We start from the raw sequence: 25,558 nt of genomic DNA on the forward strand, positions 1-25,558 counted from the left end.
TGAGAAGTGTCAATAAGTTTTATGTCCTTAAAATGGTTTGAGGATGATCGCGCATAGCAATTGTTGCCGCATATAGACTGCAGGCAACTAGGATTTAATCTCATTGCAGTGCAATGAATAAGATGTGGGATGATAAAATGGAGCGAAACAAGAGTATCTGGTTGCCGCGCAGTTGGCACAGAACATTTCCACTCCATTTGTCATCGCAAATGATAATGATAGTTTTTACTGAAATAAAAGTCATTCTTAAGCGAATATAACTCCTTCACAGAAACCCGATGAATAAAAATGACATATAAAAGCAAGAGTATGACATGTTTTTACCGCCGGTTGAATAACCAGTAGCGGATTTAGGGGGAGGGGGGCGGACGCCCCCCTCAGAGATTCGACCCAAAGGGCTATTTTCCCTTTTGTACTATTTTGAGATATCCATTTTTGGCTGACTGACCTTAAAACTTTTTTTAAGGCGCCTTCGGCGCCAATCTATACTACTTTTGAGGGGGGAGCGCGCCAAAAAAAACGCGAATTTTCGGTCGACATTTTCCAAAAAGTGCCTAAAAACGCTATTTTTGGCCAGTTTTTCAATAATTTGCCTGCGGCGCAGAAATTTTGGCCAAAACAGGGTCTTTATACTGGCTTGGTGGAGCTCAGAAAAATAATTTGGTCGACCTAAAAAAAAAGGTCGACAATTTTTTCGAAAATCCGCCCCCCTCGAGAAATTCGTTGATCCGCGCCTGTGAATAACTATGTTAAACCACTTTGAGTGGCGTCCTATGTTAAATAAATGAGAGATTCCTATGTTAAAGATTCGAGAGATTCCTATCTTAAATAAGTTTGAGTTTAGGCGTCCTTTTTAACAAGAAACCAGAATTTAGCCATATAGAAAAGGTTTAAAAAAGTAATTGAAAAGCATTTTTACATCCATTAAATGAGTGCATTTCATTTTCAGACAGAATGCCGAAGGAAATCACCGAAATAAAGGAGTTTCTTCACCTGGCGCGGCGAAAAGACGCTAAGACGATTAAGATTAAGAAGACGATCGACACGCAGCGCATCAATGTGCCCAATGCGCCCAAAAAGGGAGGAGTAGCTGCGGCCATCACGAAGAAGAAGGTGAACTGCACCAAGTTCAAACTCAGGTGCTCCAAATATCTCTACACTCTCAAGGTGCACGACACGACCAAAGCGGACAAGCTGAGGAACAGCTTCCCGCCTGGCTTAAACGTCACCGAAGTCTGAAAAAGAAGGCAATGGCAAATTAACAAAGATGATAGGAGATGATGAACGGCAGAAGTTGCTTGCTGACCTGCGGGTTCTGCTGTCAATCTTTCCTAGCAACCTTGAATTACGCTCGCTTAATTGAAAAGTTAAAGCTGTGTAATAAAGAATTGACATCATGGTTTTTTAAATAGTTGTAAGCAGTCTGATTGATATGTGTGCTTTTGATGTGTAATTTTCACTCCAAAAATAGCTGAATGATTTTCAGATTGCGATCAGAATGAGAACTAAATTCGGTTATCAAGTGCGACAGGCTTCTGGTGGATTTAGGAAGATCTTGATCATCGACGGAAAAGGTCATCTGAAGGGACGATTGGCAGCCATTGTGGCTAAGAAGCTACTGCAGGGACAGTCAATTGCAGTGGTAAGGTGTGAGGAGATCAATATGTCCGGCAGTCTGTACCGAAAGAAGCTTGAGTGGGCTGACTTCAAAAGGAAGCGCATGAACACTAACCCCAGTCGAGGCCCCTTCCACTTGAGGCACCCCAGTGACTTCTTTAAGCGAGTTGTGAGAGGCATGTTGCCACACAAGACCAAGAGAGGCTTCTACGCCTTGTCTAAACTAGAGACCTACGAAGGTATCCCACCCAAATACATCTGCAAACAGAGAGTAGTCGTGCCCAGGTGCATGACCGCCTTGAAACTGCAACCCGGCAGGAAGTTCTGCAAACTCGGAGATCTCTGCAGCGAGGTATTTTCAAAAAGCTTACTAGCTTTGGTAAAAATTATGAACAAAATGAGCTACAGAATAAAATGTGATGAAAGAAAAACGAGTTGCGAGGTTGAAATTTGATGGGGTTATCATTTTTTTTTCATTGTTTAGGTTGGCTGGAGATTCAAGCAGGAGGTGGATGATCTTGAGGCGAAGCGGAAAGCGAGAGGAGCACTGTACTACAAGATGAAACTGGAGAGGGCGGAGAAGAGGAAGAAGGCAGTAGAGGCTGCAAAGAAAGAAACAGCTCAGTACGACAAGATCTTATCCACGTTCGGAATGCTCTAGATCAAATGCCGCGACACGCAATGTTTTCACTGACTCTTACAGAGTGAACTCAATCGTTCAATTGTATTCAAGTGAAAAGTGAAGCAATTTACGTGTTTGAGTTGAAATCTTTTCCGCATTTGTTTTCCTAACTTTAAGGTGATTGTAACCCGATAAGCCGTTCATCTCCACAAAAGTCCAGTAAAAGGTAGTTTCATTGCTATGTTGATCTGAGACGTCCAAGTATCTTTTTAACACCAGATTTTAGACACGTTTAGCTCTGGTGATAAATGATGGAGCTAGTAGAACGAAGATTTGGACAATCGACTCAAGCCACTTATTAGCTTAATTTCAACCTCCCCCATATACCTGCGAAAACAGCTCTTAACTTTTAAAACTTTATAATACTCTTAGTCACCATTCAGACAAAAAAAGTCACTCTGACCGATAAGGATAAAGACTTGACTATATTTTTCCAAAGAAATTGATATTAAATGCTAATTAATGGAGTGGTTTATTAGGAGTCAATGAACATAGTGAAAGTTTTTATATAGTTTTTGATAAAAGTAAGGCAAACTCCAAGATTGAACGGCAGAAATGTAAAGTTAACCACAACGTGACTGACTTCAATTTTGAGCAGAATTTGGATTCAGTGATTTTGCAGCGAAACTTTTTTTTACCTATTGGTCCAGTTTTCTTGAATTGAGTTACGTAAAGGGTCAACCATGAGTTTTTATTTGCAACTCGAAAAAAAAACATATCAACATTACGAGGCCAAACTGTGCACTTGATAAGCGCACAACTTTGTGTCTGTATAATCCTTGATTCAAGAAACTAATCTTTAAACGAATTCCCATGGTAAGTGGATTCCACTTACAACATTTTTGTGGATTCCTCGTACAAATAACTATAACGTAATTTTTGTCGACACATTTGTTTTGTCGCGGAAGAATATAGCTAGTAGTTCTGGATTCCGCAACTGTAAGCGGGTTCCGCAAATGTATATAGATTCCGCAAACTGTAATTAGAATCCGCAAATGTAGGTGCAATCCACAAACTGAAAGTGGACTCCGAATTTTTTTATTACTGAACTTGCATGTGAACAATTAAAAGCTAGAGCTGGAATCTTATCTTTAACAATGAGGAATATAGAAGAAAGGACTCAACCATTGTCAGCTGAATTCAGGAACAAAACTTAAAACATTGGTTAACTAAGTAGGTGGATGTCATCTTTAGGATACATATGCAATCAAAAAAATTTTGGGATCATGGTTTTTTAAACACAACCCGAATAAATTTTAAATTTGGAGTCATTGGTTTGAGAGTGTTTAGAAACACAACGTCTGATAATTTGAAAACTCAAAATTTTAAAATAATCATCACTGAAAAAATCTGCCAAAAATTAAAACTTTGTTACTTTTGTTATATCATTTGTGAAAGACATCTAGAAGAGAATTCAGGTCGTTTATCATGCATTGAAAATGTAAGACCGTCCAACCTTAGGTACTTTGAGTAACCAAGGTCTTTGTCAATTGTGCTCGGTTGCAAACAAAACCCAAAATTTTTCAGAAAAAAAATAAGAAACGAAAAACAACTTTTTGGTTGATGGAGAAATACCTATCATACAATTTTCATTTATGGGAAAATGCTTGCCATACAATTTTCTGTACGTATGGAATTGTATGAAATTGTATGAACAGAAATTTCCCATTTATGAGAATTGTATGATAAGCACTTTTGGTCAACCCAGGTCATCAGCGCATGAATCAGCTACGCTTCTAAATTTTCAAATTTGAACAGCATTTGGTGTACATTGCTAAAACTTTTGACGTGCAATCGGATTTTCAAGTCATTTTCAAATCAAATGATAGCTTTTTTCATTTCGGGATTTTTTTAATGGAAACGTTTGCAAAGTCTATCGGCGTATAGAAACCAAACCTCTTATTACAACTACTAAGTTGCAAACAACATTGTAATTGGAGCCTTCAACACGACTGAAACCAGCGGTTCGTATGTTCACTTTAGTGGACAGCTCGAAAATAGCAGTTACAAGCTAATGAATTCGCAATAACTCATAGACTAGGAAACTGTATAGATTATTGCTTAATTTGAAATGAGATGAGTTTTAGTTTTGCTCAATTTGCGTTTTACTACACGGATCACGACTATTTGATGATAAAGATTTCCTTTTGAATTTTTTATTGATTTTTTGCATGATGGTTTTCATAATAATGAAAACTTCGCTAAAGCTATATACCTTTTTTGTTTTTGTGTTTTTATATAGTTTCGGTATTTTTTTGCTTAAGCCAAAAGAACACATAGAGAGAAAAAACTCAGTGGTTTTTTTTTAATTTGATAGCTACATCATGAATGGAAGTTCTTTTTTTATTGTTTGTTTCAGAATTTTTTATAAAAAAACAAACAGTACTAATATATGCCACTTATTACTTATTTTCTAAACTTGTTACTGTTCCCCTCCTCTCCTAAGACATGACCTAACTTTCAACGAAAACGTATTTTTTTAAAATTTGGGGTCGCAACCTTCTGTGGTACATGCAACGCAACTGGTTATTCTTGATTTTTTTGGATTTGTCGTTTCATCTGCAAGTGATGATATTTTTTCAGTTTCGTATCAGAAATGGTGGGGAACTTTTTGCCTTTCTGTTAAATTTGGTATTCTATGAAATCAACTTTACTTTGAAGTCAAATTTTTTTTCCGTTGCTAGAAATGAGACAAATATGGTTACAAAATATTTCGAACACTACCTTGATTTATTGAAAATCATATATCCTTTTTAATGAAAGAGCCAATTAGTTTTATAACACCGACAAAACGCGCGTGAAGGCAATAATTGCTACTGAACATAGTAAATGCAAATGAGACTCCTAAAATGTTTGAAAAGCTCAAGTTTTCTACTGCCCGAAGTACAATATGAAGGATTTTTTCAAAGCCGGTTTACTATCACTAAGAAATGCAGAATACAATAAAATGGGGCCGGCCACAGAAAGGCAAATTCATGTGAAATGGCCTAAATCAGTCTCTTTTCTCTGTTCAACCACAAAATTTTGGTTGTCAAAAATTGTTCTGCGCCAACAATTATTTCGAATTTGATCAGGGTATAAAAAATAAGTCACTTAATTTTCACACTTTCTCAAAATTGTAGAGCAAAATAAACCCATATTTGAGGGGGGAGAGGGTATATTCTCGCTATGACAAGCTTCATTAAATGGAAGATACTTCGTCCGCACACCAATGGCAGAAAATGTGAAGAACGTTTTTTTTCAATTTCAGCACAAGCAAATAAATCATATGGTTTATGGTTTAGTACAAAAGTTCTGGATATTTCTTCACAATATAGCGCCTGCACGCTTCAAAAAACAGCTGATTCTCATCGTATTTGACTGTTCCTTTCTTGAACGCTAGGATTTCCTCCTCTGCGATTTGTTTGAATGCTCGACCTGTGGCTTGTCCAGTCAGTATCAACTGAGCCCCCCACTCGAGATAGTATGTGAAGGATAAGGCGTCCGCAATAGTCCTGCCCAGAATAGATGCGCCGTGGTTTGCGTGGATGAGAACTGACTTATCCCCTAGCTCCTCCGATAGTCTGCTGCCTTCCTCGTTTTTCTTGCCTTCCCTGTAGGAGCTCTCATAATGGGAGTCGAATTCGATCTCGTTATGTAACAAGGACAAGTCCTGATGAACAATCGGGTATTTGGGGTTTTCTGAAACAAAAAGCGCGACTATTAAAACTGCCGTTCATCAATTGCCTTCATTTGCAACGTGAAAATAATGACTGTTGGATCAGGTTTGCGACCTCGGATTTGGGTGTGCGACCTCATCGCCAATTCAGATGTCACAATGACACGTTTTACATCATCTGATGTTTCATTTTGAAACGTCTTCAGTCGTGACTCGAACTCCAAGAAACAACGGCCAAGAAAAGTTGAGTTTTTGTGACTTAACCTACGGTAATCTTTTGATTGACCTTCTTTACTATTTCGATACAACCAAAAACACTCGGCACTAATTTTATTTCGTTGCGCTTAAAAGGAGGGACTGCGAATTGCTTAATATCACGTGATAGTAAGCAATTCGCAGTCCCTCTTCTTAAGCGCAGCGAAATAAATTTAGTGTCGAGTGTTTTCTGTTGTATCAAAGTGGTAGAAAGGAAGGTGAATCAAAAGAGTGTCATGACCTGCTCTGCAGGTGTATTTATGTATTGAGATATAACTATCAGAAGTCAAGTATGAGCAACTGAGCATGAGTAACCTAGACAGGAGATGGCAGTAATGTTTGTGGGGTGAAGGTGGAACAGTGCCTTGGACCAGGGTCTGTCTCTGTGGATGCCACTGTGGATGACACTGGCAGTCATGATTGGAAGACTGCTGCCCTGGACTAACTTGAACCCAGTTTGCACATCCACTTCCACTAGATTGGAGGCTGTCACTTCTGCCCAGTGCACCCCCTCCCCCACCACCAGTAGAACATCTTGTCCATCCGGGTAGTCTGGGTTGGAGCTCTTAGTTCTCACTGTCAGGTGGTTAAACACTGCCCCCACCTGGAACCCAGGCCAATCTATGGACAACAGAAGAAAAGGAACTCCGCCACTACCCGCGTATAAAATAGTCGCCGCTTCTTTATTGGTTTCTTAATAGGAACTGTTGAAAGAGCGCAGTTTTAAGGAAAGCCAGATTAATCAAGCAAGTTATTCACAGTACGAGCTGAACGGGTTTTTTTTAAAACTGGAATGGCTGCGCCTAAATTTTAGAGAAAAGAAACAGCTACATGGGCAACACTTTAAGAAGAATGGGCTGAAAGAGCTCAATTCTCTGTTGATCCAGCTACTGGTCCTTTTATCGCTCCAGCTAAAAAAAAGTCAATCCTGAGCATTTGATTCGCTCTAGTCCCCTGATTCTAAAATTCAGGTCGTCATTAACTTAAGTTGCCTGCAAATCAATTTTGGTCCCATCAGACAAAATTTTGAAATTCAGTATGTGGCAGACGCAGAAAATCAGTTGGAACGATAAGGAAAACTGGTCAGCTGATTTCACTCAGCCTAATCATTGGAACTGGCGTAGTTAGCAGTTAATGAGGTTTGAAATTTATGTATCGACCAAAAATTTGTATATTTCGACCGTCTTGACTCAGGCTTGGTTTGTTTCCTGGGTCGAGGTTGCGGTTTTATGATATGCCGGTCGCGACTAAATTTTGGTATTTCCAGACTACCGCGACTACTTTTTCAACCATGCTGCGACTAATATTTCGACCGCCGCGACTATTTTTTCGACCGCCGCGACTAATTTTTTGACCATTGCGACCGAGATACGGTATTTCAAGAGTTTGTCCGCGACTTAAAACCCTGTCCAGACTATGGATTTTCAGTAAAACAAAGCCGAAACATTAGTCGCCGACCTTGAACCGGGTTCGACCCTCTCGCCCAAGCGTGGTGTTTTTCGACTATGTTCGAACGAGGAAAACATTTTGACCCGACTTCGACTGTAGAGGAACATTTAGACCAAGTTTGACCGCAGAAAAACATTTCGACCGTGTTTGTCCGATGAAAACTGATCGATCGAGCTCGACCAAGTAGTGTTTTTACCCGAAGTAAAAGTTACTGCATCATTTAGCGTACTAGTTTATGTCAAAGTTTGGCCTGATCAACAGCATAACAGTTGGAGGAATGGGAATCAATCATAGCCAGATCTTTTTTTTAAAATATCAGTTGCCCAAAACAACGCTGATTTTTGTTTCAATTTCACGACAAAGTTGTTAAATTAAAAGATAAAATTTTTGAAAAATTGTCTTGCAAGTTACTTTTTCATACAGCGGGAGACCTCTCCTCTCAGCTCAAAATTTTAAATAAAGCTCCTTAAAACTTATGGATTGAGTCTCTCTCTCTCTCTCATGTTACTAAACTCAGGACTTACAAATGTCAAATTTTTCGAGCAAGTTTGTGGGGTAGATACAAATTTAGGATTTTTCCACAATTTTATATGTTGGAAATTGAGTTAGACTTGAAACTTCGATGAACTCCATTTTACGTTTCGACTTTCTCCTCGATTTTATGTTTCGACCGACTTGAATTTATCTTTTGACTTTGAGTTTGACAATAGGGCCTTCTTTACTATAATTATTTTGGTCGAGCACTGTTATGTTCCGCCTCGCAAAACTCAACCCGTGTAGGTAGTGTAATAAAGCTTGCCATTAGCAAGCGTTATCAAATCGGAGTATATATTTGTTTCGGGTTACGTTTCTTGGTAACGAATTTGCATTAACCTATTTTTAATGCTCAGCTCTGGATTGCACAAGATGCTAAAATCTTCATACTTTTATTGTTCAAATTTCGGTTTAATAGGTTTCGGCCTACATTATATTGGTTTATCATCTCTTTTTGCGTCTTTCGACCAGGGAAAAAATAAAAACGTGTGCGTGTTTGTGTTTTTGAGGTTGAGGAGGCTTTAGTATCTCAATAACTTCGTATCACTGTTGGTATCTTTTATTTTTGGATGTTTTTGTTTTCGACCTCTGTTATATCGGCTTAGTGGCCTCATTTTGTTTTATTTGACGAGCAAATAAAGATTTTTGTGTCTTTTGAGGACCTATTAACTTTTCAGGAGTCTGTAGTCTTAATGATTTTTTGGTTCTATTGTTTTTTTGTTTTCATTGGTTTAATCACTTAATTTTGCGTGCGTTGATGAGAAACATAGTTTTGCACCCTCCCTCCGGACACATATAAAAAGAAAAAGCCTAATTTTCTTAGCTTCGAAGCTCAACATTTTCATGGCAACGATTTTGATCTCGACTCAACGAGTTTTCAACAAGTTTTTCACTAACGCTTTTTTACTAGCCGCTCATTAAATCTTTCCGAAAATTTGTTTGAGGCCGAATATTTTATTGCTGAACGCTCGTTCCTCAATTTGAAATCATTCGAGACGAAATCATGATTATTTCGCAATGGTTGCGTTTCGATATTTTTGTGACACATTAGTTTGGTTTTTTTTCTGCTGACTTGCAAATCAATATTTTGAGATATCGCAAGAGGTGCCAGGCACCGCTTCGTCCCTGTTTTTCAAATTCCCTCTATTTGGTGTCAAACCTTGTCTGAGGGTAATTTTTATGCAAAATCAGATCTTTGAAACATCTATACAGTGCTGACATAAGTTACCCGGACAAAATGGAAACCTCAAAAATTAAAACGCATTAGGCTCAAATTGGGCTTGCTTGAGATGACGACGAAACCTACTTTGAATTTCTGCAGAAATAGTGCGGTGCAAGTTACTTGCGAAGTTCGGGCCCAAAATTTTCCGCAAAAAGCGAATCATTAAAACTACTGGTTGATTCGTTGACAAAATTAGATGAAATGGAGCCTCTTTTTTAGTCAGAAAAAGTTTCAGAAGGGCGTAATTTTCTCAATTTTTGTATATAAAAAATTCAATTTTTGTTTGTTAGACAAAACTTCTTTTTTTTACTAAAATGTTTCACCAACTTTTTTTTTCTACTAGCCGTTCGATAAAAGTTTTTGAGTACTTGATTAACGCCAGCAGCTTTATTGCTGATTGCTTGTTCCTCGAATTGAAAATCATTCGAGGCAAAATGATGAGATTTTCGTAATGCTTGTTTTTTGAAATTTTGTGACATATTAGCTTGGTTTTTTTTCTGCTGAATTGCAAATCAATAATTTGTGATATCGCAGGAGGTGCCAAGCACCGCTTCGCTCCTATATATGAAAATCTATTATAAGTACGGCAACCTAAATCTTATTCAGAATATCTTCAATGCTCGATAGTTGTGTCAGAAAAAACACGCGAGTAGCAGAAAGATCGAAAAACGAGAAAGCCACAGCAAGTTTCCCTAATATTGAATGATGGTTTGAGTTGAGAGGCAAGGTCATTAGAAAATAAATTTTAAAATCAGTTATCTAAAAAACTTCCAAAAATTAACTTTCAAACATAAGTTATGAACTTTTATGCTTTATAGTGCCAAAACTCAAGTAAAAACCAATAAGGTAAAATAACATCAAAACATACCATGAATGATTCTGTAACAGGCAGCCAAATCTTGACGATCTTTCCAATTCTGTTCCAATGCACTAGAATATTGTCGCCTGAACTGACTTCCCAGAGCCCGAGAACAAACAACACGAAGCATCTTTGTCGTCATCGTCTTAATGTGATGTCTTTTGATAATAACCATACCAATCAACGATCATGGCTTTGCTTTCAGTATGATAGCATCTGAAGAAAGCTGTAGATTACCAATCAATTGAGCTTTGCTCTGGGTCACGGGCATGGGGCCAAACTGTGACTAAATGGGTTTATCAGACTAGTTGCATTATTTAAAATATACCGAACAAATAGTTAATTTGCTAACCAAGTTACTAGTTGTACCAAATTTGCGAAAATTGTTTGATTGTATTTGTATTGAACTATTTAAGTGTGCTATTTTCACATGGTAGAGTTTAAAAGTAAGTTACATTGTTTTTATAGTCAAACTGATGTATGTTTTTGTGCCATCACATACAGTTGAAAGTACACAATTACCAAACTCTTCTGTAATCGAATCACTTCGCTTGATTTTCAAATTAATGAACTAAGTTAAGCTAGCAAAGTTTACCAGGCTTGACAAAAAATGCTTATCATTCAATTTTCATATATGAGAAAAATGCTTATCATTTTTTAACAGTCTATTTATCAGAGCTTTTTCATCAGTCTATTTATCCCCAAAACTGTATGAAAAAAGCATGATAAAAATTTTTCCATGCTATGAAATTTTATGATAAGCATTTTTTCCATTTTGTGAAATTGTATGACAAGCATTTTTTCCATACTATGAAATTGAGTGATAAGCATTCTTTCCATACTATGAAATTTTATGACAAGCATTTTTTCATGCTAGCATTTTTTCATCAGCGCAACAAAAATGCTTGTCATACAACTTTTATATAAGAAAAACATATGATAAACAATTTTTTGACAGTCAAAATGCCCACTTTCATAAAATTTGTTGAAGTAAACTCCTTAATATACACCCAATAACTTTGAATTGATTTTTGAATAATTTAATTTGTTTTTTGAAAAATGCTTATCATACAATTTTCATTCATGAAATTATTATGATTAGCAATTTTTTGGTTAAAAAAATCATGGTTTTGACTGTCAAATTGCCCTCTTTGCTTGATATCTTATTTAAACACACTTAAAGTTACCCAGACATCTTCTTGAAAACTTGACTTTTTCTACGACAAAAAGGTTATCATGCATCTTTCATACATAAAAATTGTATGACAAGCATTTTTTTATTCAAAAATTTCAAATTCTTTTCTCAATGATCATAAAGCTTAAAAATAGGCAAGTAGACCAGAATTGTTCATCAAAAAATTTACAACTTTGAAACATCTATACAGTGTTGAATTAAATTATCCACACAAAATGGAAACCTCAAAACTTAAAACGCATTGAGTTCAAATTGAGCTTAATTTAGATGAAGACGAAACTTACTTTGTATTTCTACCGAAATATTACTGTGCAAGTTACTTGCAAAGTTCGGGCCTAAATTTTTACCCCAAAAGCGAATCATTTAGGCTACTAGTTGTATCGCTGACAAAATTAAATCAAGTTCATCTTCTTTTAGAGTCCGAAAAGCTTAAGACGGGTGTCAGGTTCTCAATTTTTGTCTGAAAAAAACTCAATTTTAGTTTGATAGAAAAAATTGTCAATTTTACTTAAAAAAATACCAATTATTTCAATGAAAAATTTTTTTTTAAATGTTTTACGAAAATTTTTGGAGATATTATTCTTCTGAATTGTTGTTGTTGGGCTACACAAGAAACTCACAGCTCACTTCATGTTTTTTTTGTCAGCAATTGACCCAGTAGTTTCATCGGAATTTTTGATTGACCAAAAAAACCTAAATTGATCGGTTTTTTGGGCAAAACTAATGCCCGTGATATCGCAAATTAAGTTTCACTATATTAAATTCTTGGTCTAAAGGAGAACCAATTTAAAAAAAAACGTCTCTTCATTTCAAATTTAAACTTTTTGTTTAATTTATTTTAATCAGGAGCTAAAAACCCTATTAAAAAAAATTTTAAGCAATTCGTTACACAATGATGGTTTACATTATCCGGATCAAGCAAAGAAAAAGAAAAAAATAAACTCATTTTAACGAATATACTTTCATACAAAATGCTACAAGAAAACTAACGGGTTTCAACTTTTTTTTAAAGTGATCTTTCAGATTGTGCATGAAAACGTTTGAAGACTGCGAGCGTCGAACAACTTCGGTAATTTTAATTGAAATGACAGCAGCAAAAAAAATTGATTGATTTTGTCCATCCCTCTACATGGAGTAGCGAGTCACCAGTTTATACATAACATAACAGGGACAACAACAAATTGCAGAGATAATTTGGCCTGTAGCAATATCTTAAATTTTAGAAACAAATGTTGGGTTCTTACCAGATACATAGAATGAGATCGAAACGTGCTTGGATTTTTGGCAAAATTTCGTTTTTGACTTCTTTTCAGCGCAGAAAATATTATATTGAAATCGGAAAAAATGATGCAATCAAAAATTGGCTAGATGTTTCCCAAAAAATTTATTTTTGACTCTGGTCTGTATCAAAAAAGAAAGAAGAACAAACATTGCCGAGACTTTCATCGAAAACGTCTCTTTAGGTTCCTTTTAGTGAACCAAAACCACGCTTGAACCAGCTTGCCACTTATTAAAACCATTAGCCTTCTTGTTACCTAATCAGCACAACAGCATTCAAAACAGATAAACTTTTTAGAAAAGATTTATTCAGGAAACTTTTATTGATAGCCAAAAACTATTTTATCATTTGTTGCTGAGCGAATGGATAGACAAGTTTGAACTTTAGTTGCATATAATACAAGGACAGCAGCCGAATCCTGCCTAGGTCATTTCCTTTCTAAATCTCAAACATGCGCCTAACTTGACGCGGCATAAATTTACGCTCAGTAACCGGGCTCGAACTACTCAAAAAACGTTTGCTGTTTTGCTCAGTTATTTAAACTAGTTCAAAAAGCGGCCTTGACCGACCTTGATTGACAGGTTTTGGTATGTCTAAAACCGTGTTTTGTCAAAGTATGAACGCGAGCTGACGCTTAATAAAGGTGCTGTTTAAGTTCGTCTGATTAACCGGATTTATTATGTGTTTTAAGCCGATTAAAGTTCAAATATTCCTCATATTTTTTGCATGAATATATATATTCGAAACTAATTTTAAGACGACAGTATTTCTTGAGCATATTTTTGGTACCGCGACCCGGGAAGAATTGGATCAGAAAACTCAAATCAACAAACTCAACTCAACCAAACAGTGAAGCATCATCCACGGTAGCGACTCCGCAGACAGTGCAGCCAAGAAAATTGCACTCTGGTTCCTGGGGCAGAGACGACAAATACATCTACGAATAACAAACTTGAGAGGAGAAGTGTGAAAACTTCTGTACACGACAGTGAACATTTATATTGCACCTGCACAACAGTTCATTCCCCTCACGCTTTCTCCGCGCGATCTTTTTAGATCATCTAGGACGAATATTTAACAATCAATCTCCCTTAGCAATCGGGAAAGTAGGTACAGGGAGTGACATTATATTTAGCTAGAGTCCGTTAACTTAGCAACTCCATGTAACCGCAGGGTGTGACGACGATCGATAGGTGTCTGCAATCCCACCGGGGTCTGAACGGCTATCGAGAGAAGGTGCAGGTGTCGAGTTCGACCGTGATAAGCCACAACAGAAGTCAACTGCGTTGATTACTGAAGGTAGTGACTGACAGACTCCTGATGAAGTGGCATAAAGTGTTATAAATAATGAAGTGTTATAAATAATTACCAAATCATAATTTTATCATAATAGCAAAACACGGTTGCAGGTATTAGAACACTTGTTTTGGTAAATTGTTGTCAGCAATAAGCAAAATTGATTTTTCTAAAAAAAACTTGAGCATAAAAGCGAGTGTTACAGTTTTTTGTGAAGCCTTGGGTCAAGATTTTAGACCCAATATGTTCGGACTTGGTGAGCGTCCCGCTATCAAAAAACGACAAAAAAAAACGAAAATGAAGTCAAAATGGACTTTTTAACAAAACGGAACAACCTCGACCGGAACGCTTGAAAATTTCAGTCTAAATTATGTCAATCCAGAAAAACCTGATTCTTATTAATTAGTTTGAGCTGCGGCGACCACAGGTTTAAAGAGACTTACAACGCCCTCTAACCTACCCGAAAACGTTCGTGGAGTTAATACATCCGCCGCATCCGTTTTTTCAAAAAAAACCATTAATTTCCATAAGCTCGTTGCATCACGCTATAGAAAAGCTACCAGCAAAACTTCGTAATCATTTTGTTGATAATTGCTTAGCCATACCCGGTCTAAGTTTTAACCCGAACGCTATTAACCCCCGTAAAACGGTACAACACTACTTTGAGTTATTTTTATACCAACACCCGAATCTCGTGATTTGATGCGACGTCATAAATAACTCAGTTAGTAGACATCGAAGCAATAAGTTTAACCCTTTATCCGACGATAAATTTGTAGCAAACCTAAAACGCTCTCGAGCAAAAATTAGCACCATCGTATTTTGTCAACACACATGAACTGAGAAAATTTTGTGAAATTAAAAATTTCAGGTAGTCTAACCATCAGTATAGTCGGTAATTTGATATCTAAACCTGAAGTTAAGGGTAATTGTTCGTGCAAACAGTACCTGTCCTTACACCAGACCATTGAATTAGAGATCAAAATTTTCGGAATCATTCGCAGATAATGTAAAAAACCTCAAAATACTTGTCGCTCAGACTAATCGGAAAAATAGGTTGAACAAGAAGTGACGGGCGCTCTTTAGCAACTTTCTCTCATCTTAGTCACTTTGAAGGAGCACCTAGCCTAGGTAAGGAGGTTTTTAACTCAGTAGTGTGGTCTGGTAGCGGTTGTATAAACTATGTCATTTATGTTACCTTACTTCAATGTCGTTTCATTTGTTTTTGTATTGAAATAGGTTTTCATACGTCCCTTTCTTCAATTGTTAAAGCACATGATAACAGTTTGTTATTTTGAATCATGAATTGGGCCGTAAATTACAAAAGACTCTTGAGTGTCGGCGTATCTTGGTAATTGAGCTCCTCAATGTTCAGAAATACATTCAGAAAGTCATAAAAAAAACAAAAAAAATTACTGTTCAGCAATGCAAAAGTTTTCCTGGAAAAGGTTTTTTTTAATGAATGAGATAAGTCAAATAGTGGAATTGGCTAAGATTAGAGGCAAGATTTGAGAGAAACTGGAACAGTGGCTTGACTTGATGACAGAAAATCACGATGAGGTAATTCAGAAAACTAGGAACTATATAGGAACTCAAGGGCAAGCAAGGTCCGTTTCATCGCGTTCGGGGGAAGTGGCTTCTTCAAAAGTTTTCGAATAAACCTCAAAGTAGATATCAATTTAGGGTCTCACGTTGGAATAAAACAGTCTGGATGACTTACAGTCAACTGAAAAAAAATTTAAGAACAGAAGAGTTCGAAAGAAAACGGAAGCATCAAAGCGCTTACTAGAGCTGAAGTACCAGGTGCTCAATAATGATCAGAGGTTGGAAAAAGTACAAATCCGCAAGCAAAAAAGTACGTCAAAAAAGTACGTCGAAGCTAAAAAACTCAAGCTGAATAGGAGAAAGACTCCGACTACGTTGTCTTGTTTGCTAGCTCGGTAAGCTCTCACAGAGAAACAGCAAATAGACGCTCGGAAACTTGGTTAGAAAATGTGCCGAAAGTAATCCAATGACGACCGTAACCGAACCGACCGTTACATTTCTGAATTGAATACGGTTCAATACAACGCCCCAGTTGATGTCGTTCCTGTGCGTATCGCCCAATCAGGGGGTTTTCGTTCAACATTGTTACATGGAGCTGAAGGCCTGCCAATTAGTCCTAAATCTCTTACGCAGGTTGCTGCCGACAGTAATACTCAGCAAACTATCGGCGAAAATGGTCGAATTAAAAGCAAAAGTAACACAACCAAACTGGTTCTCAGATGCAAATCAATGGGTTAAGGCTGAGCCTACCACGTCTGCTAACTTTGAAAATGTTCCATCACCTTCGTATTTAAGTTTGCCTCCTCATGCTGCAGTTTTTTCGGTAATACCCCTCTTAGTCATCCCACCTACTTCATTCAGTTATATAAACCGAACCTGGCATCGGGGTTCCTTTCAACTGGAACGCTGATACCCCGCAGTGTGTAACCCATTAGCTTTGAATGAGTCATCTCACTCATTTGAGGCAGTAACATCTGTTGCCACTCCAAAATCTATGACATTCCCGTACAATAGCGGTGGAGCAATTTACTGTTTCACTCCTCCAAACAAATGAGTAACCTTGCAATCACTGACAGTACGCACATTGTTCTTTTGTATGGTGCAGACCATATTTTTTCTCTTCAAAAAGAAGAAAACAAATTCTACTGGAAAAACTCCAGTGGAAAAATCAATGTCGTCATGTTCCGCATCCGTGCAAGACGGTAAAAGTTTTCTCCAGGTTAATGATTCAAGTGTTCCATCTGAGTCAAAACTAATAAAGCTCTCGTTTTGTGTGATTCCTTAAGCAATCACTCCTAGCTTTCTGCAAATTTGGCCCGCCGTCTGAATTTGTCAGCAAAAAAAGTTGATTTGACCTTGAATAGTTTCTATTCAACGGATAATGTTCCGACTGAGTTATTCTAGGTCACACTATCCGCTGACATTAATAACACCGATTATACCTGCAATGTAGCCGCTTACATAAAGGATGATAATGTTGGGTCTCAAAAGGTTGATGTTCCGGTCCTCCAAAAAATTTATCCATACCTAGAATGAATGAAGCCTGTTCGGTATAACTTTTTGGACATCGCAGTGCTCATCGGTCAGGATTTTTACTGTACCTCCACTCAAAATATTCATGATGCAAACAGAAAAACTCCAAAGGCTTTGTTTTAGGTTTTCAGTGGCTCTCTCCCCTCATCGTCTGAAATGTTAATAATATGGTTCAAGTGCAATGCTGAAGACGTGGAACTTGTTTGTCAGGTTAGGTCGTGGTATGATTTAGAAAACTAAAGTACATGCAAACAAGCTGATGCAGACGATCAACGAGCGAATAACCTTCTTGAATCAACACATACCTTGATGAAGAAAGGTATTGGGCAGGAATGTTATGGGCTGGGGATAGCAGTTTTTTTACCCATTAATTACTACTCAGCGCTGGCAAAAATCAAGGCGCTTGAAAACGGCTCCACAAAAAACGTGGTTCAAAGATTGAATACACTGAGACAATAAAAGAGGACGATGATGGAGGTTATGTCGTTGCCGTTAAACCGCACAAACCGCAGTTCCGCTCCGCTCCGTGAATGATAGTTACCCCCACCATCCTGTCCTCAACCCAAACAATTCCGGGCAGCTCGTCGAGTTTTAAGTGGCGCGTCGAAAATCCAAGGCCAATCTGTAAACAAATCTTTGCTCGATGGGCCTGATTCACTGCAAAATTTGTTACACGTGCTTTTGCGCTTCCACCAACATCAAGTTGGGTATAACAACAAGGGTATGTTCTTCAGGTTGGGTACCCTCCTGTTATCAACCCTCATGGTGTTTTTTGTAGCGCAAGGATGCCACATCGAATGGGGAAGTTCGACAGCATAACCCCCATGTTTTTGGTGCCCGGGACTCTCGAAGTGCTCGAATTTTCCACTTCGGTAGCTAAGGATAACGGTAAAAATATTCCTGAAGCATCTAAAAGCAGTACTAGTTTCTACATGGACGGTTATTTGGATTACGTTCAAAAACCGCGACGCAATGAGAATAAGGGAGGATCTGTTGAATCATCTTAAATTGGGAGGATTATGTTTCACCAAAATGTAATGTTCCCAAAATTGAAAAAAAATTAATTCCATCAATTGCTGTAACTGCAAAAGTAAAAGACGTTTCGAGAAGCAAGGATCGCTTGAATTCTCAAGTGTTAGGTTTACCTTGGAACCATGGAAGTCAGTCTCTTGTTTTTAGTCGGGGAATTAACCGTGAGCTCCAAACATCTGTTACGCAACGAACTGTTCTCAATTTTGTTTTAACGGTCATCGACCCTATTGGTTTGGTGGCTCCCTGCACGGTAAAGGCCTGTCTGCTTCTTAAAGACATTTGGCGCATAACTGGGCAATAATGTGATGATTCCTTACCAGAAGTGCTCCGGAAGCAATTCAATGAATGGCATTTAAGCCTTTTTGTCTAAGGTGAAACAGTCATTCCCCGGTGCTGCTTCAGTAATCCATTTCAACAATATGAGAGATAGCTCGCAAGACGTCTTTTGTGCGGTCGATTTTTTTCGCGCCCAGATTTTTGATACTCAAAAACTGAACTTGCGTTGTTTTTTGGTAAATCAAGGGTAGCAGCAAGGAAGGCATTGTCCGTTCCGAAATTGGAATCGTAGGCTGCCTTGCTGGCATCTAGGTTAAAGGAAGATGTACTCCGGGTACTTTCAATCAATTTGACCCGCACAGATAGCACCACCGTGTTAAATTGGATGCACTTTGTCAGTAAATTACCGAATTTTTTTGTGAACTGTGTTTGTGAAGTAAAAGAATTCACCACTGTGGATCAGTGATTCTATGTAAAAAGTGGAGATAATCTCGCAGACACTGGGACACGCGGAATATCGGCGAAAATCCTTAAAAAATCAGTTTGGTCAGGGATCCAAGCTTCCTATTAGTCAATGAATGGCCATTCAGATCAAAAAATGGATGTTGTTACTGACATCGTGTCAAAACAATCTGTGGCCGACACCATCGAAAATTCGACATATGCTCTCACGAGTAATTCCAAGCAGTCACAGCCCATATTCGTTTGAGAGAGTTATGGTAGTTTCACCAAACTTCAGCGCTAAGTTTATTTTATGTTTTGGTTATTGGCGGAACACAAGCACTTCCGTGGACCTCTCGCTCAAATAACCGACCCAATTGAATTAGCAATTGGGAAAGATAAATTGTTACTTTTGGCTCAACCCAAATCGATCCCGCTTGAGTTCACACAACTTCAATCTGGCATATCCGTGAAAAAACCCATTCGCATTGCAGGATACTCACAGTTTATCGCCCCCGGTGGCATAATTCAATCAACGGAAAGGATTCAACGCTTAGCCGAAATAAGTTAAGAAACTGAGCATCCCATCGATTTAGATTCTTGTCACTTGTTGGTGAAATTGTTTCTGAGGCATCTGCACTTTGCCCAAAACCATCCAGACTTGGATTATTTGCGGTCCAGGGTACATACGGGCTTGTGGTGTTGGGTCTGCGAGCAACCCTCCGTGCAATTGAAAGATGTTGTTTTGCTTGCAGAAAAAACAAGCAAGCACCTTACTTCCTATGATGTCAGATATCAGAACTCGACTTTACAGCTTGTTTAGCGCCATCGGTCATTCGGTAAATGTTGTGGTTATTTTTGTTCCATTTTATGCGACTATTCGCCGCAGTAGTGAGAAAAGATGGGCTGTATGACTAGCCGTGCCATACGCAGCAAAATTGTTCCGTCTATGTCCACCGGCTCTTGGGTCATGGTGATTAAAAGTTTTATTGCCCGCCGTAGTACTATAAGAGTTTTGTGATCAGACAACGGTACCAATTTTACACGAGCTCAAAAATTTTTTTCTTTGCGTACAAATTTGTTAGTGCATAAGGCGATTAAATGGAAATACAATACACCTGGCGCACTTCGTCACTGTGGCCTCTGGAGCAATCATTAAATAACGCCGTTGGTCCCGATTCGTCGGAATTGGAAGCGTTAGCGCCTAATCTTTTTCTCTTGGATGAGAACTCTTTTAGTTTTCCGTCGCTAACACTTAATGAAAATTTTGACCACCGAAAGCGCTATATGAGAGCACAAGCTTACGCAAATGCAGTTTGGCAGCGTCGACTGAAAGAGTATGTCCCTTCCTTGAACAAACGCTCAAATTGGCATGCCGATTCGAACGGCGATTGACGAACTGGTGATTTTGCCTGAATTGTCGTTACCATCAGCCCTCGTCATGGGCACTACTCTTTAGGTCAAGTAACTGATTTGCACTACGGCAAAACTGACGTCGCTCGCTCCACAATCGTTGAGACCCGATCGGGCCAATTAACAACACCCCTCGTTAAACTTGCTCCGAATATTGCCTCTTAGGCGCATGAGGATATTGCTGAGCAAATGTAATCACAAGTTTGAACTACAGTTGTCTATAAAACAAGGACGCCAGCCGAGCGTATAAAAAGTGCGTCTCGGCGGGTTCGACGTAAGTTTGAATCCCATCTAGTTCATTTCCTTTCTAAAATTTAAATAAGCGCCAAAACTGACGGGACTTAAATTCACGCTCAGCATACGCGTTCGATCCCGCCAAAAACAACTTTTCTGTTTTGTTTAGCTATTTCAACTAGTTCACAAAACGGCCTTGACCGACCTTGATTGACAAGATTTCTTCTGTCAAAAACCATGTTTTGACAAAGTGTGTACGCGAGCACACGCTTAATATCGATGCTGTTTAAAGTCGTCTGATTAACAAAATTGTTTTTGTTTTTAGCCAATTAAAGGCTAAAAATTCCTCGAATGTTTTGCAGAAATTTGTATTCGAAATCAAATTTTTCGGTCGACAAGTTTTCTTCAGCGTGCAATTTTAAAACTTTTTACTGTCTAAAAAGGCTTATAAATAGTCTTAAGCGTTCCATTAGTTTGCGCCTAACTATTTTCTCTTGGATGAGAACTCTGTTAGTTTTCCGTCGCTAACATTTGTTGAAAGTTTCGACCACCGAAAGCACGGTAGTCTGAAAGCAATTATTCAGAGTGTTTGTTGCTTTTCTTTCTCGACAGTCAAAAAAACTTTTGCGTTAATTTCATCACTGCTCGAATTACTATTATAAGGATCTCAACCTATCAATCCCAAACAAGAATGACACAAGAATTTTCATACGAGAAACATCACAAATCAAAACTCTGCGTTATCCAAGGTGGTCCAATTGAAGACTAAAATGTTAGTTTTTGTATATAAGGTAGTTCAGACACCGAACTAAAATGAAAATGTTGGTGTTTTGCTCATGCGATTGAGAAAAAAATTAGAAAATCGGATAGCTCAAAACCCACTAAAATCAAAACAAACAAATTTGATTTTTCTCAAATCTGTCCTGCCAGTACTGACTTGAAATGGATTACAAGGGACTTCTTACAGATAATATAGCAGAGGCTTTTTTTATACAAAAATGTGGCCTAAAAACCAATTTCAATCGATTCTAATTCTACTTAACATGGTTAAAACATCACCGAGAACAGACAATTTGTAAGTAAAAGAGAAACATAATTTGTCATGCTAGCCCTACGGGAATAACTGCAGCACTCGAGCTGGAGACATCGGACGGCTGGCAACCATATCGCATATGCGTCACGTTCGTGTGAACAAAAGTAGAATCAGTCAACGAGCTGGACTTTTTGGCCGCTATACGGTAGATGATTCACCTAAATTACAGATCAGCAAGCATTAGTAACTGCCCTACAAAGCAACAGTTAATGAAACCTACCAAAGCAGGTTAACTGGATCTACAGACTTATTACGTTCGGTTTTGATAAGCATCACCTATCAGGCAGTAAAATGGACCTAATTGATTGCATTTCAAGGCAACCGGTCGTTAAGCTACAACCTCCAGCATACTGTGACAAACACTTCGTTGTCGCACTAGTCGACGACTTTGTAAATTGTTTAGAATTTCAAGATAGCAGCATCGCAAACATATCTTTGAACAAAAATCCAATCAGAAGTTTAGGCGCTAAAAAGCTCAACCGGAACGAAACATTAGCATCTTCGTTTTCGATTCAAACACAAACTGCATTCACTGTTCAAAGTCAATTGTTTCAAAATAGTCGCTTTGCTGATACACAAACAATTCATAATTCTTCAGATAGCCTAAAAACAATTCAGTCGCGTGCCAAAAACGAACAAACAAATGAAACAAGGCATGGCCTTACCATCATTTAAACGGTTAGTTAGAAAATGCCAAAGTGGCAATCAAACCCAACTTAGATTCCCGCCAATTAATTAAGCCTCGTTTGACGAATTTGTCTTACTGAACCACCACTGGCTGAACTTACACTTGGCGAAGTGAAACACCAAGTGATCCCGTCATCATAGAGTCATACATTCCAGAGAGTGGAAAACGAAAAAGTAGACGCAAAATGTTAGACGATGGGAGAAGAAAAGCAGGACACAGATTTTCAAACAGCTACCATAGAGGAGGAGGACCCACCACTGTTCCGAAAAAAACTTGAGGAAAGTCCTGGACATTGAGTTCCTTGCAGCGGCCACAAAGAGGGATAGTAATTTGTCACGACTGATGAATATTGTGAAACAGCAGAAATTGGACAACTTAAAACAACTTAAAACATTGATGCGGATCCTTCTTTTACAACGTGCGTCACCGCTTTTCAGTCAGGCTTAGCATTTTACTGTAAAAAGAAAGGGTCGTCATTCCCAAACAGCTGAGGGCTACACTAGTGGACGCGCTAGACTGAACTCATCAAGGACAAGGCGGCTTGTTGGAGGCAGCCAATCATGTGTGGTACCCCTACTTGTTTCAAACTTGGGACATTGTTTCAACCGCACTAAAGTTTGAGAATTGCCGCGATAGTGGTAAGGATCTTGAAGTAGTCTCCTGTAAAAAACATTATGAAACACTCGATGCGTTGGTCGAAACTAATGAAGAAATCCATTTGGGTTTCGGGGTCCATGACTTGACGAAATCGACAATGAAGTCTATATCTTAGTGGGAGTCGATCCTTTCTCGCGATTCCCTCAGGCGAAAGTTTTAAGAAATAATAAAGCGGACACAATTATCAATTATATAGAAAACCATATCATTAATCACGGCGTATCACGTAATGTTCGATGCGATCAAGCACAAGGCTTTCGAGCCTAAAATCCCCATATATTGCAAAAGTAACAACATCAAACTAATATTCGCACCATGGATGACCACAGGGCAATAGATTTTGCGGAAAGGCTCATTGGAACCTAAAAATCAAAACTAGCGATCAGAAAAATCGATGAAACGAACGGTCCCTGCAAACTTGAGTCGGATGCGGCCGAAATTCAAAAGACAAGTCGCATAACGCCAAAGGCAACCGTGAAAACACACCTTTTGAAGGCCATTTCAGCAGAAAGGCCAACATACATTGAGTAACAATAGCACATCAACAAAACTATCAAACTTCTCACGGGAAAACACTAAGCTATCAATTTTAGGTGAAAAGATACTAACGAAACCGGCATTACCAGCGAAGACCATGTGGGACCGGAAGGGAGTAGCAAACATGAGCTGGACCTGGTATACAGGGGCAAAATAACGACAAGGTCAAGGGATCATCAGTACTTGCCCGAACCAACTCTCAATCCCGCTCCAACTACAGACATCACTGCTAAGTACCGACGGGACACTACGAAAATGACGGATGCAATCACACTTGGAGCAGCGATGAGGAGTTTGACCAACAAATACTCAAAAAATCCCCAATAGATGCGCATCTACCGATTTCAAACAAACCTTAAAACTAATAAATTTTAAATAGGCACTCTTAAGCGAAAAAACAAACGCCCCACAAAATCTAAAATACGCAAGCCAATATGACCACCTATAAACCAAGAAAAACAGAAGCCCGAGAAAGCACCGCTAGTCTTACCAATTCAAAGCCCAGCACACAATAAAGATCATAAAACGGGACTTCGTTTGGAACAAATCGCTAGAAAAACGGGAACCATAGCAAGGAAAACCAAAAATCCGGGGCTTTTGGGGCACAATTCAAAGTTATCGAAAACGTATCAATACTAAATTACACTCCACACACTGCGTGAGGGCAAAAAGCCGCGAGTAATTAGGCACGATGGTCTTGCTTTCATACCAGACCCAAGGGTTAAAGGAAACTGTAGGCCGGCAACCTTAAGGATTTTGCGGAGTAAAAACACTTACCGAGAGCCAAACCACGAGTTTCAGGAAAAAAGACAAGCAAGCAAAACACCAAAAAAAGTGGGAACAACCACAAGCACGAAACGGTCATCCCCGAAAAACGATTCATGAGGTCACTCAACAGTCATTAAACCGCAGGGCATTAGGACCTCAAATACTATTCAAACCGTTTACAAGCAAACACGCCCAGCGAGCAAGCAGACCCATCGAGCAAAAAAAAACACTCAAGAGACAATACACCTCTGCACCAACAGCAAACGAGAACATCAGGAAGTATAAGCCCCCAAAATAAACCCAAAGTTAATCTAAGCAAAGTCCAAGTCGAGTGCGAGACCTCAATTTTTTCTCGTGCGGTTTGCATCATAATCGCAAAACGTCATCCCCGAAAAAAAACCGGCCGGTAAAAGGATCGACATTAAAGCCACATCAGAGCAGAAATCCCCGGAAATCAGACGATCCACGAGAACAAGAAAAAGCACATCAGCCAAAAAAGCCAACACAATTCCAACCAGATCTATTGAACCACGGTAGCAAACATCCAAGACTCAGCAACGAATACCAGCACGCCAAACGATAAATTCGACAACAAAACAGCAGATAAGAACCCTTCGCCCCAGATTTCATCCGATGAGATCATGTGAACCGAAACTAACATGGAAACAGCAACACCAGAAAACACGCGAGATGCAGGTGCGGACAATCACTCGCCGTCCATCAAAAAAGCTCCCGATACATTATCGAAAAACCGGAATTATTCAGCAAGAACTTCGAGGAAGCTATGAACAAGCTCCAACCTATCTCTCACCGGGGGGAATTCGATGACCTTTCAACGAGAGAGATAGAGAGAGAGAGAGAGAGAGAGAGAGAGAGAGAGAGAGCTCATCACGCAACATCACAATCAAACAGAACAAACGGACATTCCTCGAATTGATAGAGAGACAACAAAGAAGGAGGACACCAAAGACACTAAAAAGAGGACAAGTGGGACGAAAATTGTAATACTCATTAATTAAAAAAGAGGGAAATGTTATCCGTACGGATATCATAGTAAAACATCCATTTATGATGATACATGATACATGCTAAAGTCACCAGTTGGAAAGTCATACATATTATAGAGATAACTTACATTGATTAACATATAAAAGTCTGATGTTTAAATAAGTATATAATTATACGTGAAGACATATGTAAAAGTTCCTATAAGGCACTGTCTCTCGAATGAGTTGAGGTCAGTGTCAGCCAGACTTAACCGTACAGAACTGAATTTAAGTTGCTATTAGAAACTG

At 38.6% G+C, this 25,558-nt stretch overlaps 4 protein-coding genes across 4 annotated transcripts in view; 3 read left to right on the forward strand and 1 right to left on the reverse strand.

Moving 5' to 3' along the window:
• LOC134838851 (uncharacterized) overlaps positions 1 to 25,558 on the forward strand; it is a 224,900-nt gene that overhangs the window by 18,976 nt on the left and 180,366 nt on the right. The gene's annotated exons all lie outside the window — the stretch shown is intronic.
• On the forward strand, positions 945 to 1,397 carry LOC134839000 (large ribosomal subunit protein eL38-like). Its single transcript, XM_063854377.1, has one exon. The coding sequence runs from the start codon at positions 955 to 957 to the stop codon at positions 1,237 to 1,239; it is 285 nt and encodes a 94-aa protein (XP_063710447.1). The 5' UTR covers positions 945 to 954; the 3' UTR covers positions 1,240 to 1,397.
• LOC134838999 (large ribosomal subunit protein uL13-like) lies at positions 1,451 to 2,396 on the forward strand. The gene is made up of 2 exons (XM_063854376.1): positions 1,451 to 1,969; positions 2,102 to 2,396. The coding sequence occupies exons 1-2, from the start codon at positions 1,499 to 1,501 to the stop codon at positions 2,276 to 2,278; spliced, it is 648 nt and encodes a 215-aa protein (XP_063710446.1). The 5' UTR covers positions 1,451 to 1,498; the 3' UTR covers positions 2,279 to 2,396.
• On the reverse strand, positions 5,519 to 10,723 carry LOC134840376 (adducin-related protein 2-like). The gene is made up of 3 exons (XM_063856144.1): positions 10,286 to 10,723; positions 6,528 to 6,833; positions 5,519 to 5,980 (listed from the first exon to the last, which is right to left on the reverse strand). The coding sequence occupies exons 1-3, from the start codon at positions 10,449 to 10,451 to the stop codon at positions 5,580 to 5,582; spliced, it is 873 nt and encodes a 290-aa protein (XP_063712214.1). The 5' UTR covers positions 10,452 to 10,723; the 3' UTR covers positions 5,519 to 5,579.

Source organism: Symsagittifera roscoffensis, chromosome 2 (genome assembly GCF_963678635.1).
Source record: "Symsagittifera roscoffensis chromosome 2, txSymRosc1.1, whole genome shotgun sequence".
Classification (NCBI taxonomy): domain Eukaryota; kingdom Metazoa; phylum Xenacoelomorpha; order Acoela; family Convolutidae; genus Symsagittifera; species Symsagittifera roscoffensis.